We start from the raw sequence: 27,478 nt of genomic DNA, 5'->3' as shown, positions 1-27,478 counted from the left end.
ATTAATACTGCTAAAATCTTGGGAATTATTGAACATAGGGATGTTCACTCCTGTAAGAGGAACAACCTTTTTCTTAAGAAACGCAACAAAGTGCAAATGACATGGAAATAAAATGAAAGCTCAGAGCTAGGGCTCACCCTTGGAGGACAAGCACTCCCTGCAGAAGCTCCTGGATTTCCAGCAGGGGCTAATTAAGCATAAGGAAATGCAGGCATGGATGGAGCATTTGACAGCACTCCGTGTTATCCAGAAGAGGCAGCCTCCATGTCAGGGCATCAGCAGCTCGGTGGGAGCAAGGCTGATTGATGCTGAAGGCTGCACATCACACCCTGTGGCTGGAAAGGCACAGAGGCTGAACCTGACAACTCAGACAAGATTTCTAGTCCAAATTTTAACCTGCTCCAAAAGACAACATGCTGCTGTGCTTCTCCCTGAGAAACAGGAAGCTACTGCTGAGCTGTCTATAGTTTATAATAAAATTATTATTTTTTCCAGTGAAAGTGAAGCCTTGCTGAAGGACCACACAGGCACCAGGATGCAGCACAGACAGCAGGAAGCAGACTTGTGGGATTTTCCATGTGAAGAAATAGCTTGAGAGAGATGGGTGAGCTGAAGGTTTTACCTGAAAAACACCACTGGTTCTGTCCCTCCCACAGCAGGCAGGCTTTGTAACCCCTGAGCAGTTACTGCTGTGTCTCCACACCAGGCACCTCTCACTGCAGGGACACACAAAATCCCAGGATAGCTCTGGAGAACTTCTCCACTGCATAGCAGAAGGGCTCTGGAGTGTCTGTGGGTGCTAGGAACAATTTCAGGATGGCTAGAGCAAGCAGGATTGCCTGCAGGAGACTGAAAGGAAGGGCACATCCATGGCCTCTAGGCACTGGGGTGAGAGGCTGCTGCAGGGCCCCCCAGTGTTCCCATGAAAATAAACTCCTCATGCACAGGGAATGCTACCAGGCAAACTCCCAGGCAACAAACAAACAAAGACTACAGTCTTAGCCTGAAGAAAACACTCATTTCCTGACAAAGGCTTTCATGGTGCTAAGTAGCAACTCAAAAAGCTGGATGATGTCTCTGGTGAGAGGGTGCCCAGCAGAAGCAGACAGGGAGCAGCCCCTGCACTCAACTGATGCCCATCCTCCAGAGCAGGGATGAGAGCACAACACAGCTGTTCAGTTCCAAAGAAAAAAACAAGCAGAAAACTCCCCTCAAAAAGCCCCAACCCAAACAAAAAACACCAACCAAACCAAAAAAAGCCCCCACCAAAACCCAAACCACTCATTTTGCCAGGTGCTTTGCAACTGACAGCCAGCATGGCTTTCCTTTTGGGTCAGTGTGAATGACAAGGAAAACCAGGTAGGAAATGTCCAGGACCTCAGCCAGAAGCTGCCAGGCCCATGTACCTCACAGAACTGGTCCCCTCAAAGGGAACACGAGATGTTGTCACCAGCACACTCAGAAAGGCTGCACTGTCACTAGATGAGCACCTGGCAGCTCCCAGAAGGCTGGGCCTGTGGTTGTGTCCCTGGCAGAGAAGAGGAGGCTGTGTGGAACCCCTTCTCCAGTAACTGCTCAGTCCAGGGGACTGTCAGCTAGGAATTGAAACTTACTGTGGGCTGTGAAGGAAGGATGCCTGTCTCTCCAGCTCAGTCAACATGAGAATAATTTTCAAAAGTCATGTTATATCCCTTTCAAACTGCCAACCATCCCTTTGAAACACCCTCACTCACCCTCTTCTAGGCTTAGCTCTAGTTCATCAACCATCTTCCACTGCTAGTTTTGGCTTAGAGTAACCCCTATTGGTAAAATGGTCTAAGGATTACCAATCCTTAGATTGGTAATCTAAGGATTATCATTTTACATCCTTCTGTTCTACAGGCCTTGCTGTTTTGCTTTAAGTGCCATCATCAGTCTGGCTAACTCTTCTTTCTGCATTCAAAATACTCAAAGCCTCTATCCTTACTCTAACTTGAGTTTTGGGATTTTGGTTTGGCTTAATCAGTAGACAAAATATCCATTTTCGGATGAATCACCTCCCTTGCAAACACTAGTGACCCAGAGTTCAGGCTCTACATAGATGTCTTTGATGCACAATTGCTCCTTACAGGAGAGGCTACACAAACCTACTGTAAAGAGATAAAAGGTTTGGGTCCCAACCAAAGGCCTGTCACACTTCTCAGGTAAGAATCACCTCTTGTCTTATTGTGCAAAGAGGCTGCAATATTTCCCAGCTATAACTACAGGCTTTATTATTATTTTAAGGTGCAAGACTGTACATAAATGCCCAAACCCCCGTTTGTGGAAAACCATGAGTGAGAAAACCAATGTAGTCAGCCTGAACTGATAAGCAACCTGAAATGCAGTGACCTGGCCTACAGTGACTGCAGTCTATCACCACTGTTTATTTTCACTGATCATATTTAGCACTTGAGCTGAATACACTTACCAGTGTTTCAGCAGTAGCCCTTGTGGATAGGCAGCTCATTGTTCTGAAGATGAGGAGTTTGTAACAGCTCAAACCAGAACCCAGAGTACTTATTTTCCTTTACCTGCTTAAAAGAGGTGATGGCAGATGAGTGTGGTCTATCCAGCACTGAAAAACTTCAAATTTGCTTCCTCTTCTCCACCCAGTATTTCAGGGTCACAGACATTTTGAAAGAGAATAAAGTAGAAGCTCTAGTTAACTGGATATTAAAACCAATACTGTCAGCATGGGAGCAGGAGAGGGAAGACATGCTGCTTCATGACTGAGCTCCAATGGGTGCCTTGGGGATGGAAGCTGGCCTGCACTGGACACTGGCTTGCAATGATAAACCACTAAAATGTGCTAGGTAAGCAAAGAGGTGAATCTCATTCCCTTGTTATCAGAGGAATAAGCAAAAGGAAGGAAAAAGTGGCCATGCAAAAATAACCTCTCCATTTCAATCCCACTGATTAGATCTACTAGCAACTGATGTTCATATAAATTTTCTGATTAGGGTAAATTATACATGACAGTTTCTTGAACAGCACATACATAATTTATCTGACACATCTGAAGAAGAAACTACATTAATAGTTCAGAGGAAATTGAACTTTGTCTGGTAGGACTCCTGTTTGAAAAAACATTTACAATAAAAAAACCTAAAGGCAGTAGTAGTCAACTCTTCTATTTCATTATGAATACTTTTTAGTACCTTTGCTGCCCATTTAAACATTTCAGCTTAAATTCATTTTACTTGTCTAGCAAAAAGCAGATAAACTGGAATGGTCTCAGTATACCCAGGCAATCTCAATTACCGCAGTTAAACTCACTGCAACCTTCCTAAGGGGGGAAAAAGGCAGTTCATATTCTTGATACTGGTAGAACAGTGCATTAGTAACTTGTTACCCATCTCCTCAGGGATCCACTTGCTCTTCCAGGCTTTGGGCAGGTCAGTACCAAGGAGCTGCTCAGGAAGAAGCTCCGGTATTCCAGAAAAGCCACCAGCTACACTCACTAGCTGCAGTTACCAAAGGTTACTCAGGTGAAAAAACTCATTTTTGTTCAGGTAGTACTCTACCACTGCACAGGAGAAAAAAAAAAGTCCTTCATAGCAATTAATAAATTGAGTGCTAAGCACAGTTTAAAAAAAAGTTTCCTTTTCCACCATAAGAGCTTTAGAGTCCTGATCACATGATGCTACTTCATTGCATCTGTATTCCCACAAGAAAGCAGAATTAGCAAATGGCTGACTTCTGCTACTAATAAAACACTTGTCTTTTCTGCTTCATTATCAGATAGCTGAAGTAATTTTGCCTTGGGTTTGGCTTGGCTGGGATTTAGGGGCTTTTTTCTTGGATTTTTGTTTGTTAGTTTCAAGGGTTTGTTTGGTTCTTGCTTTGTTTTGTTTTTAAATCAAGTGAGGGAAATTGCTACAATCACCATGAAGCAATTTGAAAGCTACCTCACATTTGTTCAAAACACGCATCTGAATTTTGTTACCCAGTGCAGCAAAACTAAAACATTTGAAAGATGCTTAAAAAAAGTTTTATCAAGAGAATACAGTGCAGACTTGGTAACATACCTCAACTGTTCAAAGCATCTTTGGTATCATGCACAGATATTTGTATCCATTTTACAGAAAATGTAGGGATATTACAACCTTTGAAATCTTTAGAGAATAAACTGCAACAGAACATTTACAAATTCACAACTTCAGAACTGACGAGTCATTTAAAACTTATCTTAGAATATCTTAGAAACAGTCCCAATAATGGCTAGAGAAAACAGCAAACAAGTTAAAAGACAGAGGCATAAAATCTCCATAAAAATGTTTTTATTCCTTATCAGTGGAGACTGGTTATGAAAAGAGGACCTATTGTGAGCTTTTAAACAAAAGAAACCAGTAATCCTCCTAATTATCAGAGACACCAGGGTATCCTGTTCCAGGGAGAAGACAGCTATCAAACCCATCTCCTTGCCCTCTTGCAACACAGGGAAGTTAGTTTTCAGCAAGAGGCTAAACAAATGATGTAGATAAATGCTACTCCAAAGCAGCTGTCCAAGGGCCAGTGTTTTCCCCTGTTCCACATCAGTCTTCACCCTCATCTTTCATTTTCTTTTTTTTCTTCTTCTTTTTCTCTGTATTCTGCAAACAAACAAATGTTGCCATGAACAAAGCATAGTGGAAGAGCAAAGCAACACGAGTAGCTAGGCAACAGGGCTCAGCGGCCAAGCATCGCCCCAGCAGAGCACAGCCCAGGCCATGTCCTCCCTCAGCTGCTCACAGGGCCGGGGAGGCTGTGCCACGCTGTCACAGCTCAGCCCTGCAATGACACACCAAGGGCACAAAAATCAACCCTGGCTCAAGAACAGGACTTCAGAACTGGGCCAAAAGCTGCGTTTGGTCCCATCTGCTCTGCTGTTCTAGAAGGTACCAAATCAACAGGTACAGCCTCTGCTCCCTACAGGTCCCAAAGTGGAGACAGATGCCTGTGGATTGGCCCCAAGGGACACTCTTCCCACTAGAAAAGATGAAAAGAGGGGGAAGACAAGAGCTGGGGGTGAGCAGAGGACAGGAGGGGAATGGAGGCATTGCAGTCACAAATTTTCCAGATATTATTTTGCAATGCAAATCTTCTTGGACATTACAGTGGTGGAGATCACAAAATAAAGTTACTAGAGCAAAACTATTTGCATGCAATGGATTACACATAGAAGAATTTCTCCCCACCCCTCACTGTACACTATGTTTTGGAGAGAATATTCTCAAAAATGATCAGGTAGCTATGCAATTCTGCCTCACCTCAGTTATGGGGCTGGTGGGGAGTTCCTCACTCATTACCACCTCTTCTTCAGCTTGCTTTTCCTTATCCTTTTTCTTTTTCTTCTTTTTGACAGGTTCACCATCTTCTACAGCTGCCCCTTCTGTAGCACAAAACGGACAAAAATGAAAGGCAGGTTGTCAGTTATTGAGAGTGCAAAAGGAAACACTATGAGACAGCAGAGGATGCAATGACTCCTATTTACTGTCTGTGTTAACTTACCTGCAGAACTACTCCCTGCTACAACCAAAACATAAAGCTACTTCAGACAGTGACAGTGGTCAGACAGCAATATTCCCAGCTCCTGGTGAATTCACATCATCCTATTCCTACATGCTGCTCCCAGAGCTTAAAACAAACTTGCATGTTTTGTTTGCCAAATTACCTCCAAGTACTCCATGGGAAAAGTGACTGTCCACAGTTTGGCAAGTATTTTTACCAGCAACACAGGAGCAGCAAAAGGACTCTAAATCCCCCCTTAGAAACACATTTAGCCAGCAGTAGCTTGGTCACAACTGATTTCTCCATCTTGATGTTGGAAATTTGTGAAGAAGCAGACTGGTTTTCCTTACTGTTTAGATTGGCAAACACAATGATCTCAATGCAACTTCGAGCATTTAATGCAGAAACACTTTCCTATCCTGGACGACAGGAATTATTTATAATATTATTTATATAAGCTGAGAGGAATGTCAACCCAGGGAAAGATTTACTAATGGCCTTAGAGTTACTTTTCAGAACAATTCATCAACAGCTGCCCTATCTAATCACAGGTTAATGGAACTGTGATTTACCACTCACTTCCTAGAATACATCCAACAGTCTTAGGAATCTCGAGGTAAAGATATCAAGCAAAAATCATTACCAAGCTGACAGCCTATGCAGCAGCCAGGCTGTTACTGGAGCATACCCAAGTTAAATTTATTTGCACAGCTGAGTCAGTGCTGGATACCAAGTTTCACACAGTACTCATGACTAAGTTCTGAAAGCAGCAACCACTATCCTTCAGTAGCTACAAAACTGATGGTGAAACCAGAGGTGTTTGTGGTATGTATCTCTGCTACTGGAGGTTTGACTCAAGACGTCATTTTCTCACCATATGTCCCCCAGGAAAGAACCAATTTCATTTTCAAGAACACTCACTCACCACTTACAAAAAGAACAAGTTCAATTACAAAAAAGACCCAAACCACATAACCTCCTAACGTCTTGATTGTACTTTGTCACGAGTTTAGTTCCTCAAGCCAGAAAAAGGATTATACGAGTCAAAAATAACACTTCAAACTCTGGCTCTAACATTAGCTTCAGACAAAACAAGTTGGCTTCAGGGTAAGTAATTTCTAGACATGTCTACAGAAGAATGCAGCCAACACATGCAGTTTTCTGACATCAAAAAACATACCAGAAACAAAATAGCAAAAGATTGTAGATAAAAAACCTGGTAAATATTAACTTTGAGTGGATTGTGCCACAAAATTCACAGAGAACAGTGTGCAAGTATAAGGCATTCAAAGCAGGTATAAAAATAAGTGTCCTCACCTCCCTATGAATGACATGGGGAAAGTAAAAGCAGCTGAAAAATAAGCATAAACTATATTAAAGCCACACTGTATAACAGGAGCATACACATTGTATTTTGCTATGCTACATGTTTTTACTCAGCTAGATTGGTAAGATATACATTTCCAAGAAAAATGTTGGGTGATAATTTTTTCAAGGTTATTTCTTGTTATTACCCTTGATATCATCAATTCTGACACAGCAGGCAGTGGAACCTGGCACAATTTGCTGTGCAGTGATGCACTGGGTGCTCACAGGCACTGTCACTTCTCACAGCAAGCAGCAGAGCCCTCTCTGAAGATTTCAGCTGCTGCCTTCTAGCAAAGCTCATCACAAGACCTCACATATTTGTACCTAGAATGAGGATAAAGGCTCCAGGGGCGCTGGTCTTTCCCCTCTAGGTGCAATACTGCCAAGTCAGGCAAGGCCAGTGGGGGTTTCTTTGTGATACAAAGCAGCTGACAAGGAAACCAATAGCTCTGACTCAGGCACAGAGCACAGAAAGCAGCAGCCTGAGGATCAGTCTGACTGATGGCCCTGGGAGTGCTGGACATCACCAGCAGTAGTTCCACTCACCATTTTCCACCATTTTTGTCTAAGCTTTTACACACAAGCCTGATGTCCTGGTGTACCCTCCCTCCTCCAGACAATGCTCCACAGAGCGTACAGAATGAAGTCACACTGTCTATCAGAAAAGAACATCCTGCCAAGCTGTTGCTTTTGTGACTTGCAGGGTTCACTCCATTAACTGAAGATATTTCTCTTTTCAAGAGATACCTTCCCAAGTCACTAACTGCTACTATATCCTGATGCTAGATCCAAGCTGAAGGCTTCCCTGAGGACACTGGCTAGCCCTGCTGGTGGTATGAATTCTGTTTGGCCACATCCAACTACAGAGACCACAGTCACAAAAACACCTGCCCTACTACCCTTCACCAACACAAAACCAGGTTTTAACAGCTCCTGAAGTGGATTGTAACTTGTTTCAGGCACTAATCCTTCCACCTGGTTTCCCGATAGGTATAAAAGGTGAATACATACCCCAACCCCCTGCCAGCTCCCACCCAAAGCACTGCCATTCATGCACCCCAAACAGGGAGAGAGAAAACACCACACATCTCATCTTGCAGTAACATTTACACTTCAGGCTGGCATAATGCAAAATACTGTCCCTCTTTACAACAGATATTAAAAGCAATGGTTTGACCAAAACTCTTCAGTGGCAGCTTCCCACTCCTTCCTGTCCTTTACCTTCCTCTTGTAACACAAGCCCAACAAAAAAAATCTGGCTGAAGAATGCCTTTTTTTCTGGGACTACTTTTCCCACCGCCCCCATTTTTTATGCAGCTGCACAAACAGCATGGGAGAGGAGGAGGCAGAGACTTCTTTCACAACACACTGTCTGGATGTGTTACCTCTGACCAGGCAAAAGCTGAATAGAGCACTGCAGCAAAAAACAACAGAGCCAAGAACAGCAGACATTAAGGGCTCACATGCACATTCAAGTGGATGCGCAATATAAATCTTAATGCTGGGACATCCTCTGCACCCTTCTGTGTATTATGTGACTTGCTGAACTCCTCAACCTCCTAGGACCACCAAGCCCCCACTAGCACACTGCAATCAGAGAAATCATGCTGCAAAACAGCAAGGCTATGCTCTGTCTAGCAGGTGTCAGGGAAATCCGTGTACCCATGCTGAGTGCTCAAATGTAATTTGCAAACATGAGGCAATGCTATTTTCAAGGGTACAAGAGGACAGGCTAAAGGGATTAATTCTGCATAGAAGTGACATAAGATAAATAAACACTCTGGAAACACTTATTCTATAGTCTGAAGCAACTGGCATAGTTAGCACTAATGCCCAGGTAGTCAAATAAAACTCAGTTTTAGAAAGATCTGGGAGAAAGTAGGAGCTATTAACCATACATTTATAGAATTACCCATCTTTTAAGGAAGAAAAGCAATACATCTGAAACCTGTACTTCAGGTTTGGGGAAATTTGCAAAACAAGCAGCCAAACAGCACAGATTTCAATAGTCCACAAGTGTTCTGGACACTACTTCCAGCTCAAGGATATCTGCTAAGCTCCACCCAATCCCCAAATCTGGAAATAAAGTAAATGAAGCAAACACAAGCAGGTTTGAGTATAAAAGGACCAACCATTGAATAATAGAACTATGAACTGAAATATCCTCCTCAAACTACAGAAGAGCAGGCTGGAAGGCAACTTAATATTTCACCTGCCTGTGAGATGTCAACACTTGCTTTGACAGTGCAAGGGAAGCCCAAGGGAACAATTCTGGCTATAGTAAGGGAAGTTGGCTCAAAAGCAGTAGCTGTGAGAACACCCACATTCTCCAGAAGCAAATGGGCAAAGTTCAAGCCTTCAAAGTACTCATGTCCTTTTTTCATTATGTTAAATACAAGTGAACAAGGCAGAGCACAGATCTCAGCTTTACAGCACAAAGGATTCTCCTTTCCCCCAGTCTAACTTTACTTCTCAGCTGTGTTTAGATTCCTGCAAGTTGCTCCCTCCATGTACAGACTTCACAGAATGATCACACTTCCCACCACCTGAGCGTGGAGAGGCATTGAACCAGCATATCTGCACTGATCCCCTGGAGCAGAGCAGCAGAGAAGGCAGAAATGGAAGGCTCTGACAGCCTCACCTGCTGCAGGCACAGGTAGCTGGCAAGAGATGAGTAGTGCATGGCCAGATCTGGCTCTGGATCTCAAAGAAGCGACTTTAAGTCATCTTTTTCCTCATTTTTTCCCCTCACAAGTTACAAACTGGTGAGAACAGAATGTTTCTTAAAATGAAGATAATGTTAACCATAATGTTAAACTAGATAGATTCTGAGCTGTGACTGCAAAACATTCTTCACACAGTAACTTATCAGAGAAAGAAAGAACTGTGGACATAGTTCAGTTTTAGCTCCCCAGAGAATAACAATTGTTCATGTACTATGTAAATTCAGATGGAAATTTCCAAGTGTCATTTCAAGTCAAATTCTGACCTTTTTATATGTTGAGAAATGCCAGAAAACACTTCTACACAGAATAGAATAGTATTCTTGAAAGAAAATAGGGCAAGTCCTGGTTTTACAGAGAGCAGCTTTTTTGTCTTCAAGATACTAAATACAAACCTGCTGAGCAAGAAATTCTGCAAGAATATGAGTAGAGTTTTGTTTTTAAATGTTCTTACACATTTACAACTGCTTGTAAATTGACTGCAGTCTGGTGTCAGTCACTTTTTTAAATACACTGCCATTCTCAAGGAGAATACCCAGGTACTGTGGCTGGCTATAACTGCTAGAGCCCAACTGCAGGATGCAAACAGTGACCTGGCAGCAGCACAGGTACAGCAACCAACCTTTCATCTCTGCTTTGAACTTCTTGGCTTTCACTGCAACCTCTGTGTCTTGTTCATCCACCTCCTGAATTTTGCGCTTCTTGGAAACAACAGGAATTGTTGAGTCACCAGAGGGGTCAAACACCTTCACTTCACTGCAATAAGAAAAATGTTTATGCATTAAGAAGAGTAAACCTTCAGGGGAGACCCTGCAGTTGAACATAAACTTTCCAACACGACCTACAAAGAATACTTGAAAATCAATTTTGCTCAGCTGACAAAGCATCTACAGGTAGGGAGGCCCTCCCACCAATACATAGTGCCTTTATCAGTAATCATGACTAGGAAAGAGATACCCCACCAAGTACAATTGTCTGATCTGAAAACACCAGTTAACTAAGAGTTTCATCCTGGTTTATACCTGGCCAAGGCTCTACAGAGCACTTGAATTACCCATTTCATTGATTTGTCTGATGCTGAAAGCCTATCCAGCATAGCCACATGGTCACAAGCACACAGCTCCCCATCACTTAGTGTATTATTGCATTGTATTTGGTATATTTTCCCATAACTGTACCCTAGGGGTAATAATACACACACACAAAGCATTAGAAGTAGCTTCACTTCTGCTTTTTCTACACTGCCTCTCCACCATTAAACTGAGAGGGCAAACTCACAAGGCAGGGTAACATTACAGCTCATTGCTGTAGCACTTGTATCACTGAGTTCATGGGACATTCAAATATCTGTGTCTGAAACTGCCTCTTCTCAGTCACTGCATGCTCATTTGTTCAGTTCCAAACTCCTCTACAGGCTGTCCAGTGCTCTTTAATTGGAACTTGTAAGGGACAACTGAATCATCAAATAACAATGAAGCAGTTCTTTTCTTAATCAGAACAGAATTCCTACTGAAGAAAGAAGTTGTTTTAAAACACTAAGTCTAAAATATTTCATTCCCAGACACATAATGGACATCTGAACTTTTCTAAAATAGGATTCTGAAGAAGATACCTTGCACAGGTTATAAAAGCAACTGAAGCTGAGTGGGCTAGCAAGCACGTGGCAATGCCAGCAGACAGTACCATCAGCTCATCCTCTAAACATGGGAAATTATTTTTATGGGTATTAACACCACATATTGGTTTAAAGAAATTGATTATGCAGCCTTTTGCAAAAGGTGGAGTCTACTTCAGATAAACACAAGTGAGTGCTCAATGGTTTCCTTGTCATTGTCATAATACTGCTAATTAAAAATAAAACCAAACCAAAACCCAAAACCAAAACCACAAAACCATAAATAAGACAAATATAGCATCACTTGCATCTTTTTTGGAAAGCATACAGAAATGTTTCATTTGAATCTCATCTCTAAAAACTAACTCTCATTTACCTTCTGATACATTACTTAAATTTAGCTAATTCAAACAAAATCCATAGTTCCATACAAGACTAAGATTCTTGCCCATCTCCTTAAAACACTATTTTAGCCTTTCTAACACGCTCATGCGGCAGTACTGCCATTTTTGTACTACAAGGACAATTTGACAATTACTGAGTTTAGAGATAATTACAAGTACTGAGTTTAGTTTCCCTTTTAGGTAGCCAGACTATGCCAAACAGCCAGGAATTATCTTCAGATTCTCCCCAAGCCCAGACATGTTTGCAAAGCATGTCCACCAGCAGGAACATGTCCTGGCAGGAGTTCATGATTCCTCATTTCCAGAGGTCAAACCCCAGCATCTATGTTGTCTCTTTAACAACCTCCTCCCTCAGCTCCTGCCTCCTGCCATGCCCTGATGCTTCATTTACTGACTGACACTGTCTGCAAAAGCTGCTCCAGAAATCACAGCCGTCACTACACTTGGAAATGCCTGGCATATGGAAATAGAAGTCACAGCTAGACTCCAGAAAGTTGTTTGGGGGCTGCAGATGGGTGCAACAGTGCTAATTTTTTCTCACAGAATGAGCACTGAAACCTGGTTTTGCTGAGCTCTTGCCCTCTCTACACCAAAAGCTCAGCAAAATAAGCAGGGCAAGCTAAGCAAGAAGCCTGCAGCCAAATTAAGCAGTAAACCCAGATGTCACACCACAGACTAATAATACCTTGTTCAAATCCTCAGATGTTTAGCTGCCCCAGTTGCAATTTACAGTGTCACTTTGGGCACCAGAAACTGTTCTAACAGTGTCCAGAAACACCTTATTTATTGCTCAAGACGTGTTATTTATTACATACATGACTTAAATAAGGAGATGAAGCTTCACTCAGAACAAGTGGTGTCTAGTTTTTTTCCTTTTTTCAAGAATAAGTGGGCTAAGTAGGTCTCTAGGACAGCTTCCGTGTCAAATAAATTCATTAATACTCTGATTTTCTCCCATTTATTTCATTTGGAATTGTAATAAATAAAGCTGCTATATATTAAGACCCTGCTTTTTGGGGTGCTGCTGGTAGCACCTAAAGTACTTGCTATCTGATGATGTCAGTGATTTACTATTAGAAAATCTGGGGAAAAGGAAATTCTTGTTAGCAACAGAACTTATTAGCAATGTTTCAATAGCACAGAAAATGTTTCCTGGATCTTAGGTCAACCCAGCCCACAACCAAAAAGCTTTTCAGAAATAAAACCATGGAGAGTTATTTTTACTCAGCCAAGCAGAAAGTAAAAATTATTCACCTCTTGTTTTGATATTTGTCTGCCTTGGCCAAGGCTTTTCCAGTGCCACTAATTCTTCTTATCTACAAGAAAAATGTAGATAGGAAAAACAAATTACTCGTAAGGAAAAGAATTCACAAGTTATTCAGCTCTTGAAATGGAATGACAGATGCATTATGGGTCAAGCTCTTGTGTACTTGCATTAGCTTTACACCTGAGTGTAGTGACAGGGAGTGTAACTGAGGTGAGAATGGCCTTCCCAATGCTTCTCTTCAAGGGCCCCATCCAAGTAAGGTATATCTAATACTGGATCAAATATGCAACAGTAACGTGACATAACATTGTACTTCCAAATTCCCAAAAGCAGCTCAGACTTGTGCACTTTCTTCCTTTGGCAATATTAACTGCATTTAAGCGCAGGTACCACCCTACAGCTGGCATAAAGCCACCCTTAAAGCCACAACACAGCCCCCAAACTAAATTAAATATGTACTTGTCAGGTGATTGGTTTGTCTTTTGGTGTTAACATCTCTCCTTGCCTTTGTTCTGATGGGAAGTTTCACTGTCCATGGAGAGAGAGCAGGTTTTTCTGGACATTTCTTTTCTGTTCTAGTAATGCCAGTACTAGAGCACTGGCATCAGGTCCAGCTTGGAAGGCTGAACCTGGCTGTCATTCACAAGATGACATGCAGCAGCCACATAAAAGAGGAAAGGGTCCCTATGCTCCCAGCACCCTGTGCTGATGGCAACATGGAACAGTAGGTGTGGAGAGCTAGGATATGCATCAGGTGGTAGGAGGGCAGTGCAGCAATTTGCAGAATAACATCTTGCTTTAGCTACAGAGAAAGCTCCCGAAGACTAAGCACCACCAGATTCTGTCCAGGTTCCAGGAACCAGGGTGGAAAAAATATTGACACAAATTCTCCCTCTAAGTAAAGAAAAAGAAACTATGAAGTAATAAGCCTATCCTTGCAATTCATAGAGATGGAGGGAATGTAAAGATATGATCTTATTAATCTTGGTTGCTATCAAGATTTTTCAGTATAAAGCAATAAAGACAGTCCTGTAAACAAGAACAGCTGCTACACAAATGCCTGCAGCCAACTTACACACCTGGCCATTCCAGCCAAAGCTGGGAGAAACTACAGGGTAAGAGTGACATGCTATTGAGAGAGAAGAGTCAAAAAGCAGTGTCAGGAAATCATACCCTGAACAAAAACAACAGCTTCATGCAGCTTTCTGTAAGACTTACCCCTCTCTCTTCCAAAAGCCTCAGCCTTGTCTCTACTTTTAGTCTGTTCTCAGCTCCCATTTCAGCACTGGTGTTCTCTCCAAGGGCATCGTAACGAATAGTCAAGGCAGTCTTGGCTGCCAGCATTCGAGAAATCTGGGAAAGCCAAAAATAATATTAAATGCTAAGACTTAACATAAGGCAGTGATTCACTCTGATCTGGAAACCATACCCACATACAAAAGCACAAAGTAACCATTTACTAGCAGTGTTCAGTCCAAAAAGTAATTAGTGTCTCATTCTTTTAATATTGAAATAGTGTTAATGTAACACCTTGCTTCCTTGATAAATAAAGGGAAATGTCTGAGACAGCAAGTCAGTTACACATATCCTACTCTACCCCAACCTTCAGACCAGGTTAGTCTGCAGTGTAATTTCCAGATTCCTCCACAATTCAAACACATATTCATCCATCTACCTTATGAAAGACTAAGACCAAGCTGTTAAAAACTTTAGTACAAAAAGAGTCCAATTTTCAAGAAATACCAAAGCCTTTAACATCTTAGTTTACTATTACATAGAACAAAGTAGTAACATACCCCTTGAGAAAGCCAGTGTTACATCCAAACTCACCTGGAATACACCTGTTATTGCTCAGCTATGTCAAACAGACAATTTTATCCCCATTTTTGAACAGGAGTGAACAATATTCAAGGATCTGTAGGACAGTGGTATTTTCCATGTCATCACAAAGCAATACAGTAAAGCAAGCCATGGAAAAGCCTCACTGTGAAGCTCAAGCCATCACGAAGCTCAAGATATTAATGCCCTGGAAAAAGCCAACCCAGTGAAGAACTATGTAACTTACCTTTCCTTTATTTTTGGTATTGCTTTGTCCCACCAGGGAGGCATGATAGATAAGGCCAAATTTAGGTGTGTCCCTTTTAGTCTTCAGTGCTCTGAAGAGTGCCTTCTCAGCACCCAGCAACTGAACTGTAGAAGCTGGATGTTTTGCCAGATTCAGGAGGGAACCTAGAAAGAGGTGACACAGCAAGAGGAGTTTTTCAGAGAAGCAGCTAGGCTAGATTCCCGCTTTTGAATAGTGTAAGAAGCTCAGATCCATCTGTTTCCATGAGAGCTGTTCCCCATTTGTTTCCTGAAGGACAGGTCAACCATTTCAGTTTTTCATGCCTCAACTGTCTTGGTTTGATTAGAGCATTAGGAAAGAAGGCTGACTCAATAAAACATATTCCATTGGAATAATGCCTACTCCTGACAGCCTGACAGCAAGAACATTTCATCACAGAACTGCAGCACAGATAACTGAAATAAGGCTGCTATCTTGAGCCAGTCTGACTATAAATGCCCAGTGCTGGTTTTATACATCATAAGTGACAGAACTATCAGCAGGAGGCTCAGTAAGTGTCTCAGAAGAGGTAGTGACTTAAGTTGCCCTCATATTCCAAAAAGAATTCAGGCCAACTGAGAACTTCGTCATCACAGACTACTACCAAGCTCATGCTGGTATTCTCAAGCTTCCTGAAGTGCTGCCTTCACCCCATTTACCACAACATGTGCACCAGGCCTTACATAATGCTGTTAGCTGACCAGCTCCTCAGAGAAAACCTCTGATGAGGTCACCTAGGATTCATTCATGTCAATCACTGTAACCCACCTGCATGAGCAATGAGCCTTGCTCCCACTAGTTCTCCCACCATGACAGTGAGATTGGGAGCAATGGCCATCATTCTGTTCTTCAGGTAGTCATAGAGCTGGGTCCGGTACTCAGAGATTTCAATCACCTGCCACAGACAGAGTTTGGTTACAGCAGTCAGTATCAGCCAATCAAAAAATGGAAAGAAATAAATATACTGACATGAGGAAGTGCTGAGAATTCCACTGTAGGAGACTAACAAATTGCAAAATGCAAACAGCCAAGAGCCAGAGTTATGGGAAGCTTTATATAGAGCATATTGCCAGAGCAGAGCTACATCCACGAAGTATATTGGATCCGTTCTGCTAATTCCCTTATGCAACTTCTTTTCTCAGCAGAACTCCTGATAAAGGAGCTGATAACATGCCAAAGACAGAGAAGCAGGAGAAAAATACTTAGTAAGGACATTTTCTTTAGGACAAAACTCTGGAATATTCAGTTTTCACATAAATCTTTCTCTTGAAATGGGATACATGCTCTTTACTTGTTTCATACAGACACAATTAGAATGCACATTAAAAAGCAGCCTGGTCTAGACCAAGAACAGGAACTCCTAACCCTGCCACTGCTGGTAAAGTCACAAAGGGATCCAACTGACACAAAGTCAGAGGGTGTTTGTTCACACACAGCCCAGACAAGAGCAGGGTAGAACTCCTAATTCTTTTGGGGCCTTAGTGGTCCATTTTTAACCCAGGGTTCATCACCTAGCTTCCACAGTGACAGATTAAAAAGAGGCTACACAATGCTACTATCTCAAATTCTTCAAAGTACAATGATAGCAAAATTCCCCCCAAAAGTAAGACTGCCACTTCCAGAAGGCCTTGTGCAGGCATCAACAGTCTGAGATGGCTCAGATGAGGTAGTGACTGTGCACCCTCATGTCTGAACATCAGGAAAGCAACAATATAGGAATCATCACTGCCATCACAAGAGTTAGCACTGCCCTGGGAAAAGCTCTCCTTGGCAGAAGTGGCTCTTCTGAGCTGAAATAGAATCCTACTGCTACCCATTCATGTGTACATACCTGATCACAGAGATGGATTATGTTGTTTATGTCTTCTTCTGATACTTCTGTCCCCATGGAAATCTCAGCAGCAGCCTTCACATCCTCCTCAATCTCCTCCGGTAGGATGTCAGAAACATCAGAGGAAGCAAAATTGCTTCTGTCTCCTGTGGGGGACAGATGAAAGCATGTTTGTGCTGGGGGCAAGATGAACTAGCAAAAAAGGCACAGAAACAGATGAAGATAAAAGGCCAAAATAAAAACAGTGAGTCAAGTCTGCCATCACACTATTCCAAATTCCTAAAATATATGTCAGTGTTCTGACTTTGTGCTTATACCAACTAGGAACGGTTGGTAATATTAAATTTGAAACTAGAAAAAAAACCAGAAAGCCCATACTACATATTTCACCTTTTCAGTAGCTGGTTGCTGCAAAATTTTCAATGACAATATTAGAAGAGAACTCCAGGAAGGAGACACTTACCACTAACCAAATCTATTTAATTGTTTCTACAACTGAGGGGGGAAAAAGCCCCCTTAAAACCACAACTCTCTCTGGACTGAAAACTTCATTATTACAAAAAACCAACCAAGCAAAAAATAAATCAATACAAAGCATATGAGCCCAAGAGGTGAGGCAAGTGTCCAAAATATGGCATTCTTTCTGCTCTTGTAAGTAATTCTACTAACTGCTCTCTTCAAGGACATGCAGAGACAGGCAACACTTCTCTTTATATCAGTTTTTAAGAGCTAATTTCCAAACTGGTCTGCTGACTAACTGAGATTCTAAGATATGCTGGTGGTCCATGAAGGAGTGGTTGGTGATGTGGCATTAGTTTTCACTTAAATTTCCAAATGGCAAACTGCACCATGATCCAGATGCAAACATACCCTCCTTTTCTGCTGGCCCCATCTACCCTGCTCTGAAGGCAGCACTGCTCAGGGTGATGGCAGCTGGACGAGCAGAGTGGGTGTCACACCAGTGCCACTCACTCCCTCACACGGTGCCCACTGCCACGGCCTCACCACTCACCGACTTTGCGCACACATTTGCAGTAGGTCAGGTTATCTGTGATGATTTTGCCCAGCTCAGGGAAGTGCCAGCCGTACCACTCCCGGCAGCGCATGATGTAGTTATTCAGCTCCTTGTCCAAGTCATCAAGAAGTGCTATAGGAAAGAAGGACGGAGTTCTTTTCCTAAAAGGGCAACCTAAAAATGTGGTATCTCAAACCAACCAATTTAAATAGCATGAAGGGAGACCACCTGAAGTATTTCACTCTATAAATATTGGAATGAACCAAACTACAGTACACTCAGAAGTCTTTAGTTTTCAGAGAACTGTGTAATACCATAGAAATGTTGGAATACGTTGGCACAATACTATAGAAATGCTGGAATTCCCACAAGTGCGGCCTCAAAGTTTCATCACTGGGACCATCTTGGACAAACTCCCAAACAGCTGCAAAGCACATTCCCCTAGGAGCGCAGCAGCCACTTCTCCTTCCTCTTAGTCAGCCAAAGTGCTGACAAGGCTGATGTAAAATCTAGGCATCCAATTAAATTTGAGGAAAAAGTGTTTTACTATATTTTATATTTATAATATAAATACACCAAATACAAAGCCAATGGGCTCACCATTTACTAGATATGACAAATAACCAGATTTATAGTTTATTACAGTACAGCACCTATAGTATATATTGCTAGAGAGCCCTGAGGCTAAAATATTTCCTGCTAGTGCAATACCAACATTCCCATCTGTTGTCTCAGTGGTAGTGACGAAGGAACTGAATTACATCATTAATTTCAGTTTAACTATGTTTCATCATTGGCAACAGTCTGGGAATTAATATTCCAAACAGAATTCCTCACCACTGTTTCACAGCAAGCATGCAGATTATGATGTGCGTCTCTTCAAGGAAAAATGAGGAATGGGCTTTCCAAGCTGCTTTAACAATTTCAGTCTGTTTCCCATTTAGAAAGCAGGGAGACAAAATGCAGCATTACACACTGCAGTGTGATTTACACACCTAACGTAGGAGTCTATTTCTACATTGCCCTCTATGCAAGACACCACCTAAATGATGGGTCAGAAAATGCTATCCTGTGGGGCCCATTCTCACAGCACCACTCAGAAGGGAGGCATGTGGGGAAGGAAAGCCCTTAGAGGACTGAACTAACACAGCCTGTAGTTCAGCTGATTTCTACGCTAAGAAAAAGTGCATGCCAGTTTATTGTATTGCCCTAAAAATGTTCCTGCTTGTGGAAAACACACTTTATGCCTAGATGAACATCAGTGCCCAATTTACTCAGACATCCTAGGAGGAAATTGACAGCAATACTTTTCTTTAGCCAATGTAAAGAAGTCAGCTATCCGAAGCCAAATCCATTAATAATTTAAGCTCTAAATATACTTACAAATTGCCTGGATAATCATGGTATCTACTTTGTCTGGGCTGAACTTCAGCTTGTATCGGGAAAGGCTGAGGAGACACAAACACAGTTTCATCAGCATCCTGACATCCTGTTGCAGAATATGCCCCACTGTTCCTTTTTAACACAAATACAGTTGTCCACAGGCTCATTGAAACCAAGCTCAGTTCTGTGCCACTGACTGCTCTCAGCTGGGGCCAGAAGCCACACTGACACAAGCTCCACAACAGCCCTGACAGGAGTCCCTCCCATACCCTGTGACCAGGGTGAAAGTGAAGGTTATTTGCACCACCTGCTGCAGACTGAACATGAGTGCTGTGGCAGGAAATTAATTTGCTCTTGGTTTTTCTGCATGGTTCTCCACAAAATGTCTTTGTCAACACCATTTCCAGTTGGGCAGCAGCTGGAAGCAATCCACAAAACTGAACCTCCCCAGCAGCAATTACCAGCAACACTAAAGTGAAGCAAAAAAAAACTTCCTGGAACAGATTCTCACTGTCTGAGAAAGCCCATTACCATCTGGCTTTAATGTTATGTTAACAATTCCTCTGTAAACTACAGTGAAAGACACTCAGTATCAATGAGGAATTGCATCTTAAAAGTCCTTTTTCAATATTAATGCCCATTTTGTAAGCAAACAGACTTTTAAGGAATTGGCTACAGCAAAGCATTTCTCTAACTTGTCAATGGCTTGTAACAGGACAAGCTCATGTCAGAATATGGATTAAAAAGTGACTCGCTAATGGATGCTTGATCCCATGGTGATCCAACAACTTGGTACTTAACTACTGCTCCACTAAATCTAAAAAGCAGCAAGGACAAGGTGAGAAGAACAATCCTGCCTTTAATATTTGCATTATCTATTATATGGGTATTTATTCTGCAGAAATCATCAAATTGTGGTCTCCACATTGTCTCTTAGTGGCAATGGAGCTTTAAATGACTCCCTTGACTGCTCCAGACACAGTCCAGAAGTGTACCTTCAAGTATATAACATGAAAAGGAAAGCTACCAGCTTCCACTTTGGGTGAAGATGAAGCCTTTACCTAAAGGGTGGGTGCAAACTGAAAGCCCTTCCTTTTAAAACAAGATTTCAGATACAGAAGTATCTTGACTCACAGAGTACAAGACCATGCCACATACTCAGAAACACTTCAAGTAGCACAGCACAGGGTAGAGGCAGACAGGATGCAACAGAGCTGCTGTAGGAACTCACCTGTGTGCCAGACCCAGGCACATAGCTGCCATCTCTCGAGAAGGGAGGCCTGTTATGAGCCCTTCAATCTGTGAGCGAATTCCTCTCATCAGCTCTGTAACCATTGGGCTGTGTATACAACTCAAATTCAGCTTCTCCTGCAGTGTGGAAATCAATGGTCCAAAGTAAGGCACAACACAACATTCCTCTGAAGTCATTCTTCCAGCAGCCTTACATCATTTTAACTGGTTATCCCATTGCAATCCTGTGATCACACAAGTTTCATTCATTTTTGATGTTCAAGGTAGTGACACCCTCAGTTCCCCACACAGTTAATATTCCCCTTTGAAGAGCAGATTTATAATTAATGCTCTATCTGCTATGTAGAACATTCAAGATTTTGAAGTCTACTAGAAACAGATGGTCCCAGAAAGAAAATACAGAGGTAGAGGGTTAGGGGCTTTGCATCTTTTTCAGAGAACAAGAGTGAATAACTAGTTCAAAGTCCTTGCTATTATTCACTAACATTAAGCCCTCATTTTGCAGCCTACACAGTCTCCTAAGACAGCATGAGGAGGTTGTCAGAACAAAGTTCAGCGGAACAGGGAGCAATTGGACATGAGATGGGAAACTGGTATTTGACACCCAGGAGACTCCAGAAAAAGCAAACCACTGTCACTGAACCACCTCCTTCCTATGGGTATACAAGGAACAAGGGGTGTGCACAGCTACCTGCACACTGAGGAAGGCACAACAATGCCCACTCCCACAAACACAGTAAATCATCACCCTACTACTGCTGCATCTGTTGGTGAGGAACATGTGTCTGCCTGGTTTGGGTTTTGTTGGTTGGTTCCTCCCTCCACTCTTTTTCTAGATTGGATAATTAGAAAATTAGTTTTTCTACTTGCTAGATTTCTAATATTTAAGAGAGAAATCAAGCAAACCTGAAGACCTCAGTGCATTCTTACCATGTCAGTCACCCGTGTTCTCAAGACAACATCTTCCCTGTACACATACTAAGATTAACTATCCTCTATGCTGCAAACACAGCACTGGCAGCATAATCCTTTGCTAGCAACAGCAAAATCTCTGGAATCTGACTATAGCATTTCAGTAGCATAAGACAAAAGATAAAAAAGCAAAAATCAGTTATCACCTTTATGACACCTCCAAGTTTGGCATCTGCCACAGCCAACTGCTCGTGGGCATCTTTTGCCACTATCTTCTTAAGAATCTTCTTCAAGTTCTTGCTGAGCTTGCCTTCTACAAGAGCTGTGGATGCTGTATAAAACAAAAAGACCAAAGAGGTTGTTTCTTTCCCCTACTAAAATCTGTAAAAAAATTACTCCTAACTTCATGTATTTATTTTAACTGTCCACAGTAGCTCTAGTCTGAGCTGCAATTACTACTTCACCATGCAATGGTTCAAAATCAATACAGAAGAAAATTATACACATCCTCCTCTGAAGGCCTAAATGAAAAACCTTTCTCCCAGTTGCCTCTCCTTTCTCCATATGTTTTCAGCTCTATTTTTGCCAACTTTGTTTAAGGATCACTACAAACAGTATGCCATATGCTTTATACATGTTTAACATTTCCAATGGCAAAGTTAGATGGGAATATTTTGTGTATAATTTAATTAACAAACCATTTGCCAGGTCCCTTAGGCAGCAACCACGATATCTGAAATTGAGTAATGGCTTATTTGTATTCTCTGGTGATGATAATGCACTATCTAAAGCCCCAGGAATGATGCCAAACTGGACAGTCAGACAGACTCTTTTAATACAGCATGCAGACAGGAGAATCTTTAAAGGATGTCCTTAATTCTTAAATATTAATAGATCTGTAAAAGCTTTACAATCCCACAGAATATATTTTAAGCAGGCACTTATACAACTCTGAGGGTCAGCTCTGTGCTCCACTGAACTTCTGGGACTGATACATCTCCACCACAGTAACAGAGCAGCAGCTAGTGATTTTTGGTTTCCAGAACCTAATAACATGTAAGAATAAAATCAAAGTGCTGAGCTGAGTTTCCTCTCAACCCTGCTGCAATGCAGATAATTTTTTATCCTACAAGCTGGCCAATAGCATCTAAACCCTTGAAACAGTTGTTGCCATCTTATTGCAGGGGCTCCATACTGTTGTCTCTTTATCATAAAAGTTCCATACCTTCTTGGTGTTCCTCGTGGGCAGCTCTCAGAGCACTGACTTTCTTTTTCACAAAGCAGCCAACTGACTCCAGTTCCCTTCTCACCCAGCCACCCCACTTCTTTATAGCACTCTTCTTCTCATTGGTTACAGCTGTGGCCTGGTAAAGTCAGACCTGTTCTAATCTTTGCTAATTGGCCCAGCTGCAACTCCTTAGGGGTAAGATTACTTTCTACACTATATTTTCTTACATTCTATCCCCCTGCAAGCAGTCACATACATAGTCCTGCCTTCAAAATAAATGAGCCATAAGTAGTCTGAACATCTCTATTTCACAGATAAGTCAACTTGAAGCAAAGTAGTAGAAGGTGCTGGATGTTTTTGAGGTTTTTTTAATCAGCCTAACTATACATGAACTGAATCCAAACCTATGCAAAAGCAAAATAATCCAAAAAATACGCTGTGGAGAGAACATACAACAGCTTCAATCTCAGCTCTTTTATTTGCATCTCATGTTCCACGGTTGTGTCTCTATTCTTGTTTCTTTGCTTCCTTTATAAGCTACCCCTACTGCATCAGAATATAAAGAACTGATCTTTAATTATAAATGTGACCTGGAACACTCACCTACTTAAATCATACAGCACATTCAGCAGTAACTGTCACACCATTTCTGAATTATTGCCTAGAATTCCAATCATTTCTGTTCAAATCAGGCCACACATCAAGCATTTAAGTGCAAAACCCACTAAAACTATTGAATATAAGGTTTTCCATTTTGCTTGAACTCCTGAATTTGAGGAGAACACAGACTTTTCTTAGGCTGAAAACCACAGGCATAACATGTATCCATAAAACCCAGGTGATTGCAATAATGAATGTTCTCTAATACCTGTCTGTTGTCTCAGTGGTAGTGACGAATTGTTGACTCAAATCAGCGATATTCAGCTTCAACAAGAATGCATCATTGACAACAGACAGGCTACATGTATCACTCACAACTTTAAACTGCTTAAAAATATGCACTGAAGGAAAAATCTAGACTTTATTACATCTTTACTGCACTATACACTGGATAGGTGACCTCATAACCATCAAAACCAGCTCACTTTTAAAACCTGTAGTTTAAAAGCTAAGAAAAGAAAGAGAGCATGAACACAGGCAAGCAATGAGTGAACTAATGCATGACAGAGATTTGATTTTTTTGTAATAAGTGTTAACTCACCAGCAAGTGCTTCTGTTGTGTCCTGAAATTTTTCAAAGTGTTTCAGCTTTACTCTACAGAAATGAAATAGAAGTGTGTAAACAAGCGTACATAAACCACATGCTAGAACCATTTTATCATTTTCTACCTCTGCTCCTCTCTTTTCCCTATGGCTTTAAGAGAGTAAAGATCAATATGCAGACCCTCAAAGAGGACTGAGAGCACTAAACTGGCCAACTGAGTCTGGTGTGACATTTCAGCTGGGTCCCACAATAAATATATAAAGGAAAAAAAAAAGGAATTTTGATTTGGTATTTCTTGGACTGACATCACCAGAAAACCTAACCCCCCTCTTTTTGCTTTGTAGTTCATATTTAAAGACAGACATCATCCATTTAAATTTCAACACTGCACCCTGACTGACTGATGATAGCATCTTTCCACTCATCTTCAAAAGGAAATATTCTGCCTCTGTGGAATGCAGAGCCTGCACAGCTCAGATTCAACATGCTTTTCAACCAAATACATCTTCAAAGACTTTAAATTTGAACTGATTCATTGCCCATGAATCCTCAAGTCCTCCCCTGTAATGAGATGTTAGAATACAAGTTCTGAGCTGAGTTTAAGACAAACAACAAAAATTTCTTTAAAGCCCTAAGTGCTGACCAGAGCCAAGAATCATCTGAAGAGTGTTTAACCACACTGTGTCAGATCCTCAGGCACAGCTTCCCTCTACCCCTCACACAGCCTGTGGTGCTGATATATAGTTGCAGTTAAGGAGCTATCTCAATCCAGTAAATTCCTTGTCAGGGACAGGCATTTAACTAATCCAGCCCTGATTAACCACTGCTGGTTGGGAGTCAGGTATCAGCAAAGGAAGCAAGGTCACAGATACAGCTGAATACTTGAGTTAAGCATTTGCAAATCCCAACAAAAGCTTCAGGCTTACACTAATGCCTTTTCAGAAAGGCAAAAGAGGAATTATTTTTATCGGAGTAGAGATCCCATTAAGAGCCACATCCTGTATAACAAGTGCCCAAGATGATGTCTCCAGGACAAGATTAACCACACTACAAACAGGCAGATGTGGGATATTCTGGCCTCTGCTTTAAGTACTGCTACAGAGCACGATAAATATGAAATGCAAAGCTTGCTCACATGCATCCATTATAATCAAAGCTGGTTAGAAATCTTCCAATAAACTCACTAGAGAGACTTGGAAGGAATCCACCATTGTCCCCAGCTTTAGGACAATTTGCTAGAAAGGCCAGTGATTAGTGGGCCCTGCATTCCCTGCGCAGCTCTGCAGTAGGGCTAACTCTCACTGATGGCATGGGCAACAACACAGCTCTTAAACCAGTGATTTACACAGTTCCACCTGGATTAAGCTTTATTTTTCCCAAAAAGAATTTTCTGTGAGCACAAAACCCTATCATTCCACTGACACTTCCAGCATCACAAGCTTAGCTGTATTTGTCAAATCACCCACATCACCCTAAAACATTGTTCCACTTTTTTGCTCAGCCAACTGACTCCAGCTCCCTTCTCACCCAGCCACCCCACTTCTTTATAGCACTCTTCTTCTCATTGGTTACAGCTGTGGCCTGGTAAAGTCAGGCCTGTTCCTAATCTTTGATAATTGGCCCAGCTGCAACTCCTTACAGGTGAGATTACTTTCTACACTATCTTTATTTCCTTATATTCTATCCCCTAATCCCCGCACAAACCTGCTTACATTTTGTTTGCTTTTTCAGGAGTTTCAAATTCTTTCCATAGACTGTCAACTTCTTGAAGCTTTTTCTCATTCAGAACCTGCAGGAATAAAAACACAACACAAAATTATATTGAGTTCTTCAACACAGGAGACCTGAAACATAGGGCATCCAACCACTCTACGATAGTTAACACTGATTGAGTCAACAAACTCATCTTCACCATTCTCACTCAGCAGCTTTACCTACTAATAGACAATAGTGCAACATTTCTACTTTCACCTGAGTTACAGAAGTTCTTCAATAACGGCTGTGTCCTCCTGGATCTGGAACATTAAAGCAAAACCCTCTTCTTTATCAAAACTGGGCTTGCTCTTTAACCCAGTGCAGAAATCACTCCTAGTATCATGAATTTTGCTCCCTGGAAGATTTTTTAACTCTGGTTGAAAGAGGTTGTTTTTTTTAAACTCAATTAGTAACTGAGCAAATAAACCTAGTAATTAATGTCCCACATGACTGTGAGGCACAGCAAAACCTTGGGACAACTCTTCCTTTCCTCAGCCAGAGGATTCTTTCCTGCAGTTCATTTTTCCTACACCAAGACCTACAGAATTTTCAGCCTCTATAAACGGACACGGGCACATAGAGAAAATTAAAGACATAGAAACTGCTAAAATCAAGAGTGTTAGTGTATAAAAATGACACACCTATGGATAACTGCTGACAGCTGCAGCACACACTGCAGCACCTCTGCAGATACCTTCCTGCAGTTCTCTCTGTATGTTCCTCCTCCTACCTTTGCTTCATGCCTAGCCTACCTTCAGAAATTAAAATATCAAAATTTATATTAAAATATTGCTTGAACTACACGGCTTCATCCCAATGAGCAGAAAAGGTTTCAGGGCATAGGAAGGAAATATCATGCTCCACAGAGCAGCAAGGGTGCAATTCTGCTGCAGGCAAAGGAAACCAGAGCCTTCCTCTCTTCACACCTGCACTCATGTTCACACAAGTTAAACCCTAAGACTAAGTTGGAGGGGAAAAAAATAAGGATGTTATGGTCAAACTATGACCAAGCCGGTAAAACTGTACATGAATCAACACTCGAGCAAGACAAAAGCCAGAAAGGAGCAGAACACTGTAGCAACTCTAGTTTAGGCTTGCTCAAAGCCCCAGGGAGCTGCAGCCTGAGCCACCCGCTCAGGAAGCCAGCAAAGCCCTGGGAAAGTGGCTGCTTGTCCCTCTGGGAGAGCGGGGTCGGGACACGAAAATTCTGCGGGGACCCGCCCCGTTCCCGCGATCCCGCTTCCAGGCACGGCCCCGCACGGCCGGGGTGCGCTGCCCGCCTCGCACCGCTCCCTCCCTCACGCACCCGCGGGGCTCTGCGGGAACAGCGAGGGCACGGCCGGGAACAAAGGGATCAGCACTCCAACACCAGCTGCCCCAGCACAGGCGGAAAGGGGCAGGGGCACGAGAGCACAACTTCCCACCAAATCCAGGCCGGCAGAGGGGAGGAAGCGAGGGCCAGAGGTGACGCTCGGCAGGCCCCAGGAGCTCCGCTTCTGCCCGCCGAGCACCTTCAGCCTCCTCCGGCAGCCCCTTCCGCGGGGCCTCGCTCACAACGCGGCCCCTCTGCTCCCACCCCCGGCCCTGCTCCTCCCCGCGAGGCGCCGCACGGGATGCGGGGACCCTCACTCCCTCCCTCTCATGCCCGTAATTCCCACCGCAGGCCCGACGCGCTCCCCTTCGCCCTCCCTTCTGCCCCGCCGGGCGAGAGGCAGCGCGCCGCGAGCCGCAGCCCGGGGCTCACCTTGAAGATGGCGTAGCCGGCGGCGGTCTCGAACAGCACCAGCATCGCTGCGGCGGGCGGGACGGCGGGCGGGGGGCGCCACGTGCGCCGCCGCACCGGAGCCGCTCAAGCACGCGCGCGCCGCGCAGCGGAACCGGAACAGGAAGCGGCGACGGCAGCGGAAG

At 42.6% G+C, this 27,478-nt stretch overlaps 2 protein-coding genes and 4 non-coding genes across 6 annotated transcripts in view; 1 reads left to right on the top strand and 5 right to left on the bottom strand.

Moving 5' to 3' along the window:
* LOC113458884 (uncharacterized) overlaps positions 1–4,321 on the top strand; it is a 24,681-nt gene extending 20,360 nt beyond the window's left edge. The window contains exons 4-5 of the transcript XR_012581947.1: positions 496–604; positions 2,635–4,321. The gene's annotated coding sequence lies outside the window, so the exon portion shown is untranslated. The remainder of the gene's footprint in view (positions 1–495; positions 605–2,634) is intronic.
* NOP58 (NOP58 ribonucleoprotein) lies at positions 3,997–27,478 on the bottom strand. The gene is made up of 15 exons (XM_074548270.1): positions 27,315–27,478; positions 25,528–25,604; positions 23,814–23,866; positions 21,591–21,715; positions 20,453–20,589; positions 19,222–19,286; positions 17,836–17,970; positions 16,824–16,969; positions 15,761–15,887; positions 14,954–15,117; positions 14,107–14,241; positions 12,876–12,937; positions 10,225–10,358; positions 5,271–5,392; positions 3,997–4,613 (listed from the first exon to the last, which is right to left on the bottom strand). The coding sequence occupies exons 1-15, from the start codon at positions 27,357–27,359 to the stop codon at positions 4,557–4,559; spliced, it is 1,584 nt and encodes a 527-aa protein (XP_074404371.1). The 5' UTR covers positions 27,360–27,478; the 3' UTR covers positions 3,997–4,556.
* Positions 15,508–15,593, bottom strand: LOC113458895 (small nucleolar RNA SNORD11). The gene has a single exon (XR_003379621.1). It is a non-coding gene; the product is annotated as a small nucleolar RNA SNORD11 (small nucleolar RNA).
* Positions 16,643–16,726, bottom strand: LOC113458891 (small nucleolar RNA SNORD11B). Its single transcript, XR_003379617.1, has one exon. It is a non-coding gene; the product is annotated as a small nucleolar RNA SNORD11B (small nucleolar RNA).
* On the bottom strand, positions 18,558–18,645 carry LOC113458894 (small nucleolar RNA SNORD70). The gene has a single exon (XR_003379620.1). It is a non-coding gene; the product is annotated as a small nucleolar RNA SNORD70 (small nucleolar RNA).
* On the bottom strand, positions 23,481–23,569 carry LOC113458893 (small nucleolar RNA SNORD70). Its single transcript, XR_003379619.1, has one exon. It is a non-coding gene; the product is annotated as a small nucleolar RNA SNORD70 (small nucleolar RNA).

The sequence above is a fragment of the Zonotrichia albicollis genome, chromosome 10 (genome assembly GCF_047830755.1).
Source record: "Zonotrichia albicollis isolate bZonAlb1 chromosome 10, bZonAlb1.hap1, whole genome shotgun sequence".
Classification (NCBI taxonomy): domain Eukaryota; kingdom Metazoa; phylum Chordata; class Aves; order Passeriformes; family Passerellidae; genus Zonotrichia; species Zonotrichia albicollis.
The sequence above is the reverse complement of the archived record's forward strand: the minus strand, read 5'-3'. Positions and strand labels throughout refer to the sequence as shown.